The following is a 12,535-nucleotide window of genomic DNA, read 5'->3' on the forward strand; positions in this document are numbered from 1 at the left end:
TCGCTTTGTGCGGCGAAACAGCAGCGCATCTCCACGCAGCTCGCCGGGCGATCAGGCGATCCATGGGGTCCATGCTGAGGCGTTATTCTCAGGATCTAACATTTGCCTTGCAGGGATAAAGGACATTTGACAGTCCCTGACGTCCGAAGAAGCATGGGTTGAGCCCTACTCCGTAGTAAGCCCCCTCCCAGGACGTACAACGCACGAAGCACGCAGGTTTTAAACGGTCACAGAACGACATGGAAATTCTCAGGCCAGAGAAAATATATCAATACAGACTTTAGGCTAGCACCCGAAGGACGGTGACTTCTGGGGAGTAATTACTCCGTACCTTATATCATATGCACGAGTGGGATGAGGGGTTATTGATTAGTGATGGTGGTTCCCCTGGCGAGTTGCAACGTCTTTGTGTGCTCGATTGGGGACGGCATATCATGCCGTAGTATGCGTGCGAGCGCCATTGGAAGAATAGGTAGGTCGATATCCCAGCAGCTATACGTTGTATGTATTCCCCGGTTCCCCTCGTTCAGATTGCCCACGGACCTTATCCGTGCGTTCAACGGATGCGAAAGAAGTAAATATTCGCACATACCCACCGGGCCGTACAGTGGGCTAGCCGTACAACGTACCCTGGACTCGAGACGCTGTGCTTTGATGTGGCACGGTGCGTTCGCTGGTCTGCTTGCGTCTTCCTGCATATATAATTCTTCCCCGCGGCCTGATAGTCAGAGGCCACGGTGCTAACCGTCTCCTAAGCCTGGCTGTCCAGTTACTTGGAAGACTCCTAGGAACATTGGGGACACACTGTCGTCGATACTATCAGTGGACATGTCATAGGCCCCCTTGTTGGAATTGCGGAGAAAATGTTTGAGATGGGATCGGGTTTGAGTTCTGCATCCTACCTACCTTATTACGGAGTAATATTGCAAAGTTAACGTAGAGGGTCCCGGTACGTGTAGTTGCTTTAGGTAAGTACGTTGTACGGACACTGAGGTCTCCTACCTTAGATTATGCGAATGGCTGGTCGGCCACGTCCCAGCGAGCTGCTGATGGCCTGATTCCCGAGAACATATATCGGTGACTGGTGCAGCTCCGGAGAAATAATTACGTACCCAGAGTATCAGCATAGTACATGGGTACATGATTGTACAAGCTGCAGGTGGGTATTGCGAGGACAGAGTATGGCATAATTCGGGAAGCAGGGGTAGATGTGTAGCTGAATTTGTGTACTGCGTAGGTATCTTCAGACTAGGATACCTTAAGGTACACACCGAGCCCAAGCCGATTCTTATAAAGTACATCGAGCGTTACACAAGGCAAGGGGCTAGTTCGTAGGCCTTATTGAGAATACTGGGTTAATGGCGCAGGTGAAGACAAGATAAACCTGGGTGAGCGGAGCAGGTGATACTGGCGTACGTTGTATATACGGCGTCCACAGGGATCTAGATCTAGTCTGAAATTACCGACGTTGACATGTCGAGACGTCAGCACCTCCCGAACTTGCCCTTCGCAGGCCAGCGTTACGTGCAAAATCACCATACGTTGTATATATGTGAGTCCAAGACAAGCTTTTCAACCCCCACCCTCCGTTCCTCGATCAATGGATTAAGACGTAGCTTCTGGGCTCATCCCGTCCCTCCAGCTCCCTTCGTGGTTGTTCCCAAATCGCCCGTCCCAGTTCCACGCCACGGGGCCCTCCGGCTACGTATCTTCGCGATGACAATCGATGGTGTGTCGCTCACTGGGAATGGCGAGCCAATCAATCAAGGTGCTATGTAACCCTAGTCAAAGGCTTGCGATTAGGTGTAGCCCAGACAAGCAAGCCAAGAAAGCCGGCAAAAACGAGCGGACACTCAACGACGCCGCGAGCGACATTCGGGGTCGGAGTACCCTGGCCGACATTACCTGGTTCGGGTTTGGCTCAGCTTCCCAGTGACAATACCGACGACTCTTCCGTACTCTCGTATCCTTATTGTCTGTCATGGCCAATGCTCAAAAGAGGGGGACAAAGCCACAGACTCGACAGGACGGATACAACCTGCTTCGTACATACGTTGTATATGTACGGCTTCGAAAACTAAAGACGAAACGGCATGCATGGGAGCAGCCAGTGGTGCGTGCTCTCGAACAAATGCGCAATGACTCGAGGAAGCCAATCACGGGTCCCAGTCCTGTTTGACACCCACGGCAATCTTGATCGACATAACCATGACAGATCCGGCCAGCTAATTGCAGCTAGTCCCTTGGGTAATTAATTACCTACACGTACAGCTCGGCGCCATCCATCACAAGGGAGAGAAGGGGTGGGTGGTGTAATTACTAACCACCAGTCTGGGAACTGTTGACTCTGACTGCCGCTGTCTCGCATTCGCATCGCCAACGGGCAGACAGGGTTGATAAGGCTCCAAAAAAGAAAAGAAACAGAAAATCCAAGCTCAGATGCCATGCAATATGTATATGGCAGCTAGACAAGATCTTTGCAGATTTGGCTCGGTTGATGCTGACGGTTGGTTCATTGGAGACACCAATCAACCACCGCTGCTTTAGACCGTACCGAACTCCCGGCACAAACTTTAACAGCAGCCCCATAGGTACGTATAAAGTACATACCTTACACTTTGGTTTATTTTTATTTTTATATTACACGTGTATATCATTCTGTCTGCCACACGGACAGCGCCGAAGACCGCAGCTAGCAGTTCGCTAGGCTGGCGTTGTACAATCGATCTACATTACTGCAGAGACTACAACGGCGAATGCTTAGGCCCAGGACGAGCCAAGTTAGCTGATCTATACTTCTTTTACGCACTAATAGGAGAGCAGATCATTCGCCCGGAACTTATTCCGGGGACCTCGTATCGTTTCGCACCAAGCAAACATTACTAAATCGGGGTCAGGAGAGATCGGGTTATTATTAGCACGAATAGCGGAACACCAAAAGCTTCCTGAAGGATCGCTGTCCCGGATTGTTGGGGGGAAGCATGAGGGTGTGGGGTGTGGTCGGCTGGATAGATGCCCTATCTGTGTTTTACACGTAATACCTGTAACTGCTAGGGATGAAGTATTAATATATCGTTCACGTCAAACAAGCGCCTTGCTTAATTCTATTGCGAATTGGAAACAACAAGACTGCATTCGACGATCATCAATCTCGGCAGTAGGTGGGCTTGCGTGACGGTTGAAAAGGCGCCGATATGTCGTTTTCACTTGTTGTTTTAGACGGGGAATACATCTTGAAGTGATTGGGTGACATGTTCGAACACCTGACATCCAATCTCTTTGGGGACCAGGGCCGTGGCCAAAGGGGTGTCGTTTTGAGGAAGTCGTTTTGTATTCACACCCTTTATCAGGGACATGCCGCTTCGACGCACCAAGTACACTCATACCTACGAAATACCTCGTAATTACGTTGTACACCGACGCACATAAAGTACCTACGAAGTAATACCTGCCTACCCTTCATAAGGTACATTGTACTTCGTTCGTACTACCACCCACAACCCTACAAGGTGACAGGCGGTGCCTGTCCCTCACTCGTGTGCGTGCTGGGAAAGGAAAGACATGTCAAGGGGAGCGGTTCAATGGGAGCTCGGACTCTAGCGGATCCGCGCGACTCGATGCAATTAGAAAGAGTGCCGAAATGACAGTACGATTTACCTACAGACCTCATAACTTGGTGGTGCCAGCCCATGGTTAGAACACAACGTGTCTTTCTACCAAAATGACTGCCGAAGACTTTCGACTGCGGGAGGAAGGGATGCCAACCCTAATAACGGAGAAAAAAAGAGAGAGAAGTATGCACGGAGTACATACATACGAACAACGTAATTTACGTTGTAAACCTACCTACCTTAGCAAAAGGATATTTGCGGGGTCCACCCTCCTATTTGTTTAGTTTCCCGCCACTCTGGCGGCCTTCCCTTAACGGCAATGGACACCGTTGTAGTCTAGATGGGTGCCGCACGAGCGGCACCTACGGAGTAATAAGATGGGAAGGAAGACGTAGAAGCCGATTCCCTCGCTCACACTCACACCTATATGCGGAGACCGCATACGACATGCATTTGAGCGATCCATCGATGTACGGTACGATGTACGCATGTAGACACATACTGTTCCCTCCACACTGCCGGTTACAAAGTAATTTTGATGATTTGTCGATATGTCAGCCAACCAGCCAGCGGCAAAAAAGGGGGCCGGCTGACCAGGAGAAAAGGACAACGGCACGGAGAAAAGTAGCGGTTTGGCCGACTCCCTTTGATTTGTAGGACCAAGACGCAAGACGGGACAGGACGAGGGCCAACATCCTGTCTGCAAGGCAATGGAAAACACTGGCTTGTTAGAAAGACACTTACGAATACTATGCACATTTCCCCAGAAAAGACACCAGTGCAAGTGAAGCGAGTTGTGATGAATTTATCTGCATCGCGACTCCCATATCGTTCATATCCCCTCCTTTTGTTCTTTTCCCTCTTCTCTCACAGGCCTAATCGTGTTGCAGATGCAGATGCCGAGTCGCCAAGGCCCTCCTATTCTGCCTCGGGCAATTTCATCAAACATGCAGAGCAGGTACATACATAAACCGCCTCGGGACACGGAGTGCTCACGACCGACCCACTGGTTAGTTGTCGACCGGCGTGATGGCCGGGGGAAGGGGAAAATGGGGGGGGGGGGACTGAGCGTCAAAAAAACACCCCTGCACGACCCTTCCTTGGTCGAGTGGCCCTTCCGTGTCACTGCTTGGTCAGGTAGTGGGCTCCTAAGAAGTGTGTTTCTGCCCAGCTCTCTAAGGTAAGGTAGCTACGGAAGGAGTACATGTTACGTTGTACTTCTCGCACTTCTTGAACCAATCCCGAGTTGCACCTCCCCTCTTAGACCCATGTTCCCTGTGGCTTGCACCCCCGGCCTACCCCCCTTACTGGCACATCCGCAAGTACCACTACGATCCCAGCTTAGCGCACAGGTGCCCACCTACGAGGAGGAAACGCCACCGAAGCGTCCCATAGCCTGGCTGGTTGTGGGTACGAAGCGGTTCAGCGTAGGACAGGATTACTGCGAAGTACGGATATGTACCTACGATGTAATTAGAGTTCCTCCTTACCTATGACACCTGCCTTATGGTGCTGTCACGGTCCTGCGGTGTTCTCTGGATATGGTCCATGATCCATCGCCGCCATGCTATCCTTGCTCATGGCTTCCCGGCCCCTTCCTGGTTTAGTCCCACACCCGTCGTAACCCGTCTTCCTCCACACCCACGAAGCACACAGCGGGACATCGACAAACCCCCCTCCCTCCGCTCGGCCACCCCTTTCCCCAGCTCTATGGGCATGCATGCATACAACTGTACTTCGTAACATTCGCAAGCAACGAAGTACGAATAGTAATTATTATCCTCAAGTAATAGTCCCTTTCCACCTCGGGCCCGGTTTCTTCATCTACAACGTACCTGCACTGCCTACCCTGCACACAGATCAGATCGTTTCCTTTAGGCCTGCTTGTCGAGCGAAGTGTTCTTCTCTCCCAGCTCGTTATATGACATTTTCACGATACATTGACGCCATTCTTGTTTCCTAATCTCACAAAGTCTACCCCTCGACGACCTCTGTCTGGGTCTGGGCTTTTCTTCTGCTATATTTCCTCTTTAGACACCATAAGTGCTTCGGACTCTTGGTGTGCCCGGTATTTCTTTCCTCCTCATAGGACATATTATCAGGCCCCTCCCGGATATCCTGCCTCGATCGCTCGCCTCCGCCCTATTCGCCCAACTGTCGTCCGTCCTGCCACTCATCATCCTGCGACCATAACGACCTTCAATAACGCCTCGTCATATCTCGCTCTCGTTTTTTCTATACAAACTACCGTGCCACATACCTCGCCCATTAAATCTCCGACCGCTCTCTTGCCCTCGTACGAAATCTCACCTTCTTGATCTCGATAGTTACCGACTCTTTGCTTTGCTCAGTTGCTACGAGCAAGACTAGTTGAGGTAGGCAAAAGCCCGCTTGGTTTGGACCGGCATGACTTTGCGTGGGGATCAACAGTGCTAAGAGACGGCAGTCATTACCGCCTATCGCGGGAGCTCGACTCGAGTTTGTCTTGGCTTGTTATGGGATATAGTCCTCCGTGGTCTGCCCACAACACCAACACTTCAAGGAATACTTCGGGGGCACAACACAAGATGTCAATGTTGGCTATGACTGGCCCATCCCCACATTCAGGCTTCACAAGAGAGTTTCTTTGGGATGGCGGACGCTCTACGGAACATGGGCCGCAGCCCAGGGCAGAGCCGGAGAGAGTGGCTTTGCCCTCCATTCGACAGGTTTGTATCCTTCCTGCAATCTCTTAACTCCTCCCTCCCTTCTCCTTGTCTCTAACGCGAGCTTCAGGCATTTCCGGAGATCCACCTCCGTGTCCACTCCCAGGAACCCGTCTCCTCGAGGCCTATGACTGCGACTGCTGCTGCCGCGATGGCGGGTATGCCTGGCGCTATGACGTCGCCCGAGTACATTTATTCACCAAACTCCAATAAGCGTCGGCGGATATCTTTGGAAGACGAGCAAGAGAGGGAAAGAGCGAGCCGTATTCCAAGACTCTACGAGACGCCAGGCGGGCTTTCACAAAAGCGACAGCCGACCTCGCCGCCAGCACCCAGATCTGCACCGGCACCTGATGCCTGGACAGCGCCCGCGAGAACAAGCCCCTATGTCGCTCACGCCCCGATTCCTGCGATGCGATCTCCAGTTCCGAGGGAGGTGCAAGACCGTCCACATGCAGACCCTCGGCCGACGACCCTGCCAAGCTTGCCATCATTACCCCAATTCGAACGAGAACCGATTCACCCGCCCAACACGAACACGCTGGGCACAGCTACCGAGGACTTCCAACCGATCCGGTCAGCGCCAACGGTGGCTGGTGGGCCACCTGCTGAACCAGGGCCATCGTATCGGCCCAGCTCCTATGCGTATCCATACCAGCACCCGAACCATGGGCAATCCAATTCCGTGGGCGCAATCCAACAGCCATTCGAACGGTCCCCCTTCTCGGCTGGGAGCTATGGTCAACCCTACCAGGAGTTCATGAGGGTGGGAGATATGGGAACGATGGGTGCGCACAGCGACAGTAAGCAGCGCAAGCGGCGAGGGAACTTGCCGAAAGAGACGACCGATAAACTCAGGGCGTGGTTTATTGCGCACTTGCAGCACCCATACCCGACAGAGGACGAGAAACAAGAGTTGATGCGTCAGACCGGGTTGCAAATGAGTGAGTAGCAGAAATTCTTTTCATCCTTTCAATTTGTTGGCGTTGTGCTTTGCCTTTTTGAGAACCTTCCAGCCCCTTATTCCTCTCCACCCTTTGTATGGTCTTGTTTTATTTTTATTTTCCTTGTTTTCTTTTTGCTCCCCGAGCTGCGCCACGCACCGCCCAAAGCTTGATCCAGGTGGCCGGTGTCAGAAACGCTGGAGTTTCCCAACGATTGTCTAGCAAAAAAGCCTAATTGACGGGCGGCGCTCCCTCGAAACTTACACGGAGGCGTAATATTTAAGAAACAACGCTAACGAAAACTGCGCTTTGCTACTTTAGACCAAATCTCCAACTGGTTCATCAACGCCCGGCGTCGTCAGCTACCCACCATGATCAACAACGCCCGTGCCGAGTCTGATGCCCGGTCAGTCTCGGGTCGGGGGGGAGCCGCAGGAACCGCACCCGCGGGGCGTGACACCAAGATCCTCCCGTCTACGGAACGAGGGGACTTTGGCAGCGACGACGGCAAACGATCTAGTGCCCCCCTGAGCGACGGCGAGCCTGGTCGCTACGATGAAGAGTTGGACGGCCCAGGGGCGGCACACGCCAACCGAGGGACTGTATAGAGGGACGAAAAAAGGGAGAAGAAGGAGGCTATGTTCATATCGCTTCCCGTTCACGTGCCTGTAGGGAACGACCACGAATACTACGAGACACGAGGGGTGCGTTCTTTGCCGACATTTGGATTGCATCGTTTTTTTAAAAGTTTGTTTTCTTATTATCATTGTCTTCCGTTCCTCCCCCCCCCCCCTTTTCCAACGTTTCACTCCGCATGTATCCGGAAATGCCTCTACGGAACTTCACATTTCTTCGCATCTTATATGTATAAATCCCTTACGCGTGTATTGTTATTACTCGGCGGTCGGTTCGGCATTGAAGGGCGGTCTCGTGTCTTTACTTGTCATTGGCAAAAGGCAAACACTAGCACTGGCATAGTTGTTGTCATTTCATGTATATGTTTTTTTTTGTGGAAATGCATGACAGGACGGTAGAAGTCTGGTCAGCTGATGAGGTACAAACTACAAGGAGGAAGAAAGATGCGAAATACATGCGAAATACGCTGTACTGTCTGGGCAATATCTAGGAGGTTGGTGGAAAGCATATGCAGACAGAAAGAGGAACGAGATATCGAATAATGAGCCCACGCATCAATGGTTCCCCGTTTCCCAATCGTCCATGAATCAAACCGTCTAGTGCACTCGGTCCAACTCGAAAGCGGAGTAGAGTAAAATGATGTCGGCATACAATCCATACTGGGCTTGGTGGGTGTGGTAAGCAATAGGGGCGGGCCATTTTGACTTGAAAACGCTACAAGATAGGGGCTCTACGTTAGCGCTACGAGGGTGAGAAACATAGGCCTGGTCCCCGGCGGGGGGCCATCCTCTGTGGGCACTGGGGTCTAGAGGGATGGGTCATCTCCGCCACTGACATGACGAACAGCTTCCCCTTGCTGCCGGCGTGGGGTAATATGGTACGTAGGGTGTGGGACAAGACGAGAGGTGTTGATATGGCTCAGCATCTTCTTCCAGCCCAGTTTCCCTAGTCTCTACCCTGTCTAGCCATCCCCTTTAGCCCTTCCCGGCATCTCTGCCGCTGCTTTCATCTTGTGACTAACATAGGTTGTTCCTCCTGTCTTTTGTTCATCTCCCATGCCAACAATGTCCATGGTTACAGTTCTGACGTCTCACCTCGAAAACGGGGGAAAGGAGAAGAAAAGAAAAGAGTGGATTAGGGTAAGGGGTCGTCATCATGGTATGAGAAGCGCATGTGGCGAAGAAGGACGAGACATGTCATGATTTGAACTCGGCTAGGCACCAGGTTAGGGCTGGAGAAGCCGGGGAAGAAGACGAGAATGGGCAGCGACGTGTTGAGAGCCGTTGGCCACGAGCTGGAGTGTTCGACAAAATAGGCACGCAGACATATCTATTCATGATGTCTCAGTACCGAGGGGAAGTGGCAAAGTGATAGGCCAGGTGGTCTCGAGGGTGGTGGGGGTGTCTGTGTCTTGTCTTGCGCCATGTTTCTCGGTAGAGATTTCTCGAATCGAAGGTTTTGTCTCACTTGGCGAAGGGTGGGATGGGCTGGACAAGACTTCCTGCCGGAAGAAGGTCGTCGAAGCCCGCCCGTGTTGTTGATCTGCCCAAAGAAGCAAGCAAGGGAACGGGAATATGTCTTGGAAACCCAACCAGCTGCTGTTCTTGGAGTGTTGCTGGACATTCAAAGACAGGATACAGGGAAGGTCGTCGAACACGGAACATGGACATGGTCAAAAGGCATGGCCAAACCTGTTAGTGTAGCGGTGGGAAACCTGCTCTACACTGTACCGCAACCTGACTCAATTCATACCACCCGTCAGCCATCACAGACACAATGAAGAGGTGGTCCATACAAGACCTGCTGCTTATACTACCCCATATAATAGCTTCTCGTGAACTAGGCCTCGTCCTTGTCTGCATGTCCTGCCACGATAGATGGTTGTTACTTCGTAGTACCTTGTACTTCGTAGTACCTTGAGTGGCGGGGTTGGACAGGCATGGCAGTAATCTCTGTGTCACGTAGATCTAGAATGTTTCTGTTGCCTTGTGTAAAAATAATTCTGAGTGAAGGAATGTGGAGTGAGGCGTGTCCAGGCCTTCCAGAGCACCAGATCTCTAGACTGGCTGGGTAAGGGGCGAGGTGACAGGTACAACGTACATAGACTCCAGCCATAGGGGGTATGTAGAGGGCAGCCACCTAGGTATCTCACACCCTCGCCGAGGAAACAGACGGCAGGTGGTTAATTACCTCTACACGTACACTAGTTCTGGAGGAAGGGGAAATGTGGGTTTGACGGTAGAAATCGGCCCTTCTTTGAAATCCACTCCCCGGATAGACGAAAACCCTGGGAGTATGTCTGTACTCGATTCAGATCGGTATTCGTAGAGCTTGCATACCTAGTCAAGTGTCCGGGGAGACATGGTCGACAGGTGGAAGGCCCCATGCCAAGCAGAGTCAGCGACCAGCTGGGCTCGAAACTGAGCCTGAGCACATCTCGTCGTATGTATGTACGTTGTAAGACAAGACGGCATGGAGGTCAAGACGGTTGATTGTTTCTTCCAGATTGAGGCACGTGCAGATACAGCAGACATGGGGGTCGAGTTCGGGACATAATAATCTGTCACTGGCGACGGCAGGCTAGGAAAAGGAGGGCAGGTGTCATGCATCCTGACAGATGGGGGTGACTGTACATACGGATATGCAGATACGTTATGAATGCGGCCTACCGTTGCAGATCCAAAGGACCTGGAGTCGAAGACGGCCGGAGGGTTATGCGAGCCAATGCCGTTCCTTTCCCTCCCTCCGCTCCCCTCCCCTCCCCTCCTTTGCTGGCAGGGATGCTAGGAGGGCCATGGTGGGAAGAGTCCCGCCGGGCGGTGGGGAGGGTGATGCTGATGCTCGACAAGAGCCAAATGGGTGTGGAGGAAGGGAAGCGGGTTACAAAGACGAGGAGCGGACTATTGTGACCGGATACACCGCCATCCAACCAACTAGGAGGAACCGAAAAAGTAAAGAGTTGCCTCGGCATTGGACTGTTCGGTGGGAGCGTACATATTCGTCCTTCGGATATAAATCTGGCGAGACGCACCGAACATTGGGCGGCGTGACAGACTTTGCCTCCCCCCTCCCCCCTCCCCCCCCCAATGTATCGTTCACGTGCTAGAAGTGTTGAAATGTCCCTATGTTGGTCGTGCCGTGTTTACTTGGCGCTATCGCAGTTAGCTGTCACGGCTCCAGACAGAACAGAATCTTCGTAGAACAGAACAGGCAGCACGGACGGAAAGGCAACAGTCACGTTCCTTTTGCACTCCTGCCATGTCGCCGACAAGGTCTGCCTTTCCCTGGTCCATTCATGCGTTCGTCGGGATACGTATCTTGAACTGAAAGGATGAACCCAGTTAGTCCTAGAGCGGGCCTCATCCACTGTACAACGTATGTATGTATGTACGTCAAAGGAGGTGGGTGGTAGCGCGTGGTGGGGCAGTGTGCTGATGGACTTATGAAAGCGGGCGGATCCCTCTCGTGAACCGCTCTTGTCCATATGAAGGCTGTACGTTGTATGTACGAAGTACTTATCCGTTATTAGGAGTTGGGTGAGCGGACGCAGCTGAACGGGGTCGGTGGAGGGAAAGAGGCAATTAAAGAGGTAAAGAGACTTGTACAAGTGTTTTGTACGGGTACGAATTGAGACACCATTGGAAGTTCGAATTAAGCCGGAGGAAGAAACATCTTGGCTCGTGCACTATTTCCTAAGGTAGGTAGCGAACAAGGGCGGTTCAATTCCGCGAAGAAGTACAGGTACTTCGATCTACGACGGATTTGTACGGATTCGGTAGGTACTCTGGATAACTTCTAAGGGTTCCTAACCTGAAGTTACCTGAGGTAGGGACCTTACCTACGGTACCTAACCTAACATCGCAATTTCTTGTCGGGTCCAGCCTGTGGGAACCTCGTCATCCGATGGGAGCATCCGGCTCCTGCCATCGCGTTAAAATACCAAAGGTACCTTACCTAAATACGGATAGGTACACTTGACACGAGGTACATACGTTGTAGGTATCCGTTGTCCGTCTTAGCCTAAGGTACAACGTGTATTTCATTCCTGTACTCGAAGCGCCACATGTGCCGGCTTTTATTACACGTATTATGATCTACCCAGGCACACTGACTTGACAAGCTCGGGAACCCCCGATCAAATTTCCCTGACCCTGACTCGGAAAGCCTCTTGGATGTCGACAAGTTCGTCGATCGACGGAAGCGTTTGGACCCCACCGCAGTCACCGCAGTGCACAGCGTGCACAGAGGCCTGGGCGGCCCAGTTTGGCGGATCTTCCCACTGCCCTCGGACTCGACGCCATGACTACTCGCTGTCGGTGCGCCGCTTTCAGCCGTTATGTTCGTACAACGTCCCCCCGTCGCTTTTCGAGAGACAGGCAGGGACCGGCCGGACGAGGCAGGTTGGTATCCAGGGCGCTCCATTGTCTATCCCACGTTGGCGAGACGAAGCCACCCACCTCAATGACGTATTCTGTCAACTACCTAGGTAGGCAGGGAAACATCGCCTTGGAGTATCTAATACCTTAGCTTTGCCCTTGAAAATTTACGACGTATACCTACTGCTCTCGGTTATGGAATCGCAGTTTGTACCAAGTAATTACGCGGTACAATACGGGTCAACTCGGAGTTCGCACCGGTT

At 52.1% G+C, this 12,535-nt stretch overlaps 4 protein-coding genes across 4 annotated transcripts; 2 read left to right on the forward strand and 2 right to left on the reverse strand.

Moving 5' to 3' along the window:
- Nucleotides 1-1,358: 1,358 nt before the first annotated feature.
- SODALDRAFT_362776 (hypothetical protein) lies at nt 1,359-3,318 on the forward strand (the record flags this gene model as incomplete). The annotated part of the gene is made up of 11 exons (XM_028614493.1): nt 1,359-1,367; nt 1,489-1,552; nt 1,643-1,729; nt 1,815-1,932; nt 2,216-2,247; nt 2,331-2,392; nt 2,465-2,591; nt 2,678-2,698; nt 2,952-2,994; nt 3,091-3,171; nt 3,291-3,318. 11 exons carry the CDS (start codon nt 1,359-1,361, stop codon nt 3,316-3,318), a joined length of 672 nt encoding a protein of 223 aa, XP_028463728.1.
- Nucleotides 3,319-3,502: 184 nt separating this feature from the next.
- On the reverse strand, nt 3,503-4,306 carry SODALDRAFT_362777 (hypothetical protein; the record flags this gene model as incomplete). The annotated part of the gene is made up of 4 exons (XM_028614494.1): nt 3,503-3,545; nt 3,666-3,742; nt 4,033-4,126; nt 4,206-4,306. The coding sequence occupies 4 exons, from the start codon at nt 4,304-4,306 to the stop codon at nt 3,503-3,505; spliced, it is 315 nt and encodes a 104-aa protein (XP_028463729.1).
- Nucleotides 4,307-5,805: 1,499 nt separating this feature from the next.
- On the forward strand, nt 5,806-8,085 carry SODALDRAFT_54431 (hypothetical protein). The gene is made up of 4 exons (XM_028615466.1): nt 5,806-5,986; nt 6,058-6,319; nt 6,387-7,260; nt 7,582-8,085. The coding sequence occupies exons 2-4, from the start codon at nt 6,107-6,109 to the stop codon at nt 7,866-7,868; spliced, it is 1,374 nt and encodes a 457-aa protein (XP_028463730.1). The 5' UTR covers nt 5,806-5,986; nt 6,058-6,106; the 3' UTR covers nt 7,869-8,085.
- Nucleotides 8,086-10,235: 2,150 nt separating this feature from the next.
- Nucleotides 10,236-11,823, reverse strand: SODALDRAFT_362781 (hypothetical protein; the record flags this gene model as incomplete). Its single annotated transcript, XM_028614495.1, has 6 exons — nt 10,236-10,476; nt 10,566-10,829; nt 10,928-10,998; nt 11,069-11,219; nt 11,288-11,387; nt 11,754-11,823. The coding sequence occupies 6 exons, from the start codon at nt 11,821-11,823 to the stop codon at nt 10,236-10,238; spliced, it is 897 nt and encodes a 298-aa protein (XP_028463731.1).
- Between the last annotated feature and the right edge of the window lie 712 nt (nt 11,824-12,535).

This window comes from Sodiomyces alkalinus (genome assembly GCF_003711515.1).
Source record: "Sodiomyces alkalinus F11 unplaced genomic scaffold SODALscaffold_10, whole genome shotgun sequence".
Classification (NCBI taxonomy): Eukaryota; Fungi; Ascomycota; class Sordariomycetes; order Glomerellales; family Plectosphaerellaceae; genus Sodiomyces; species Sodiomyces alkalinus.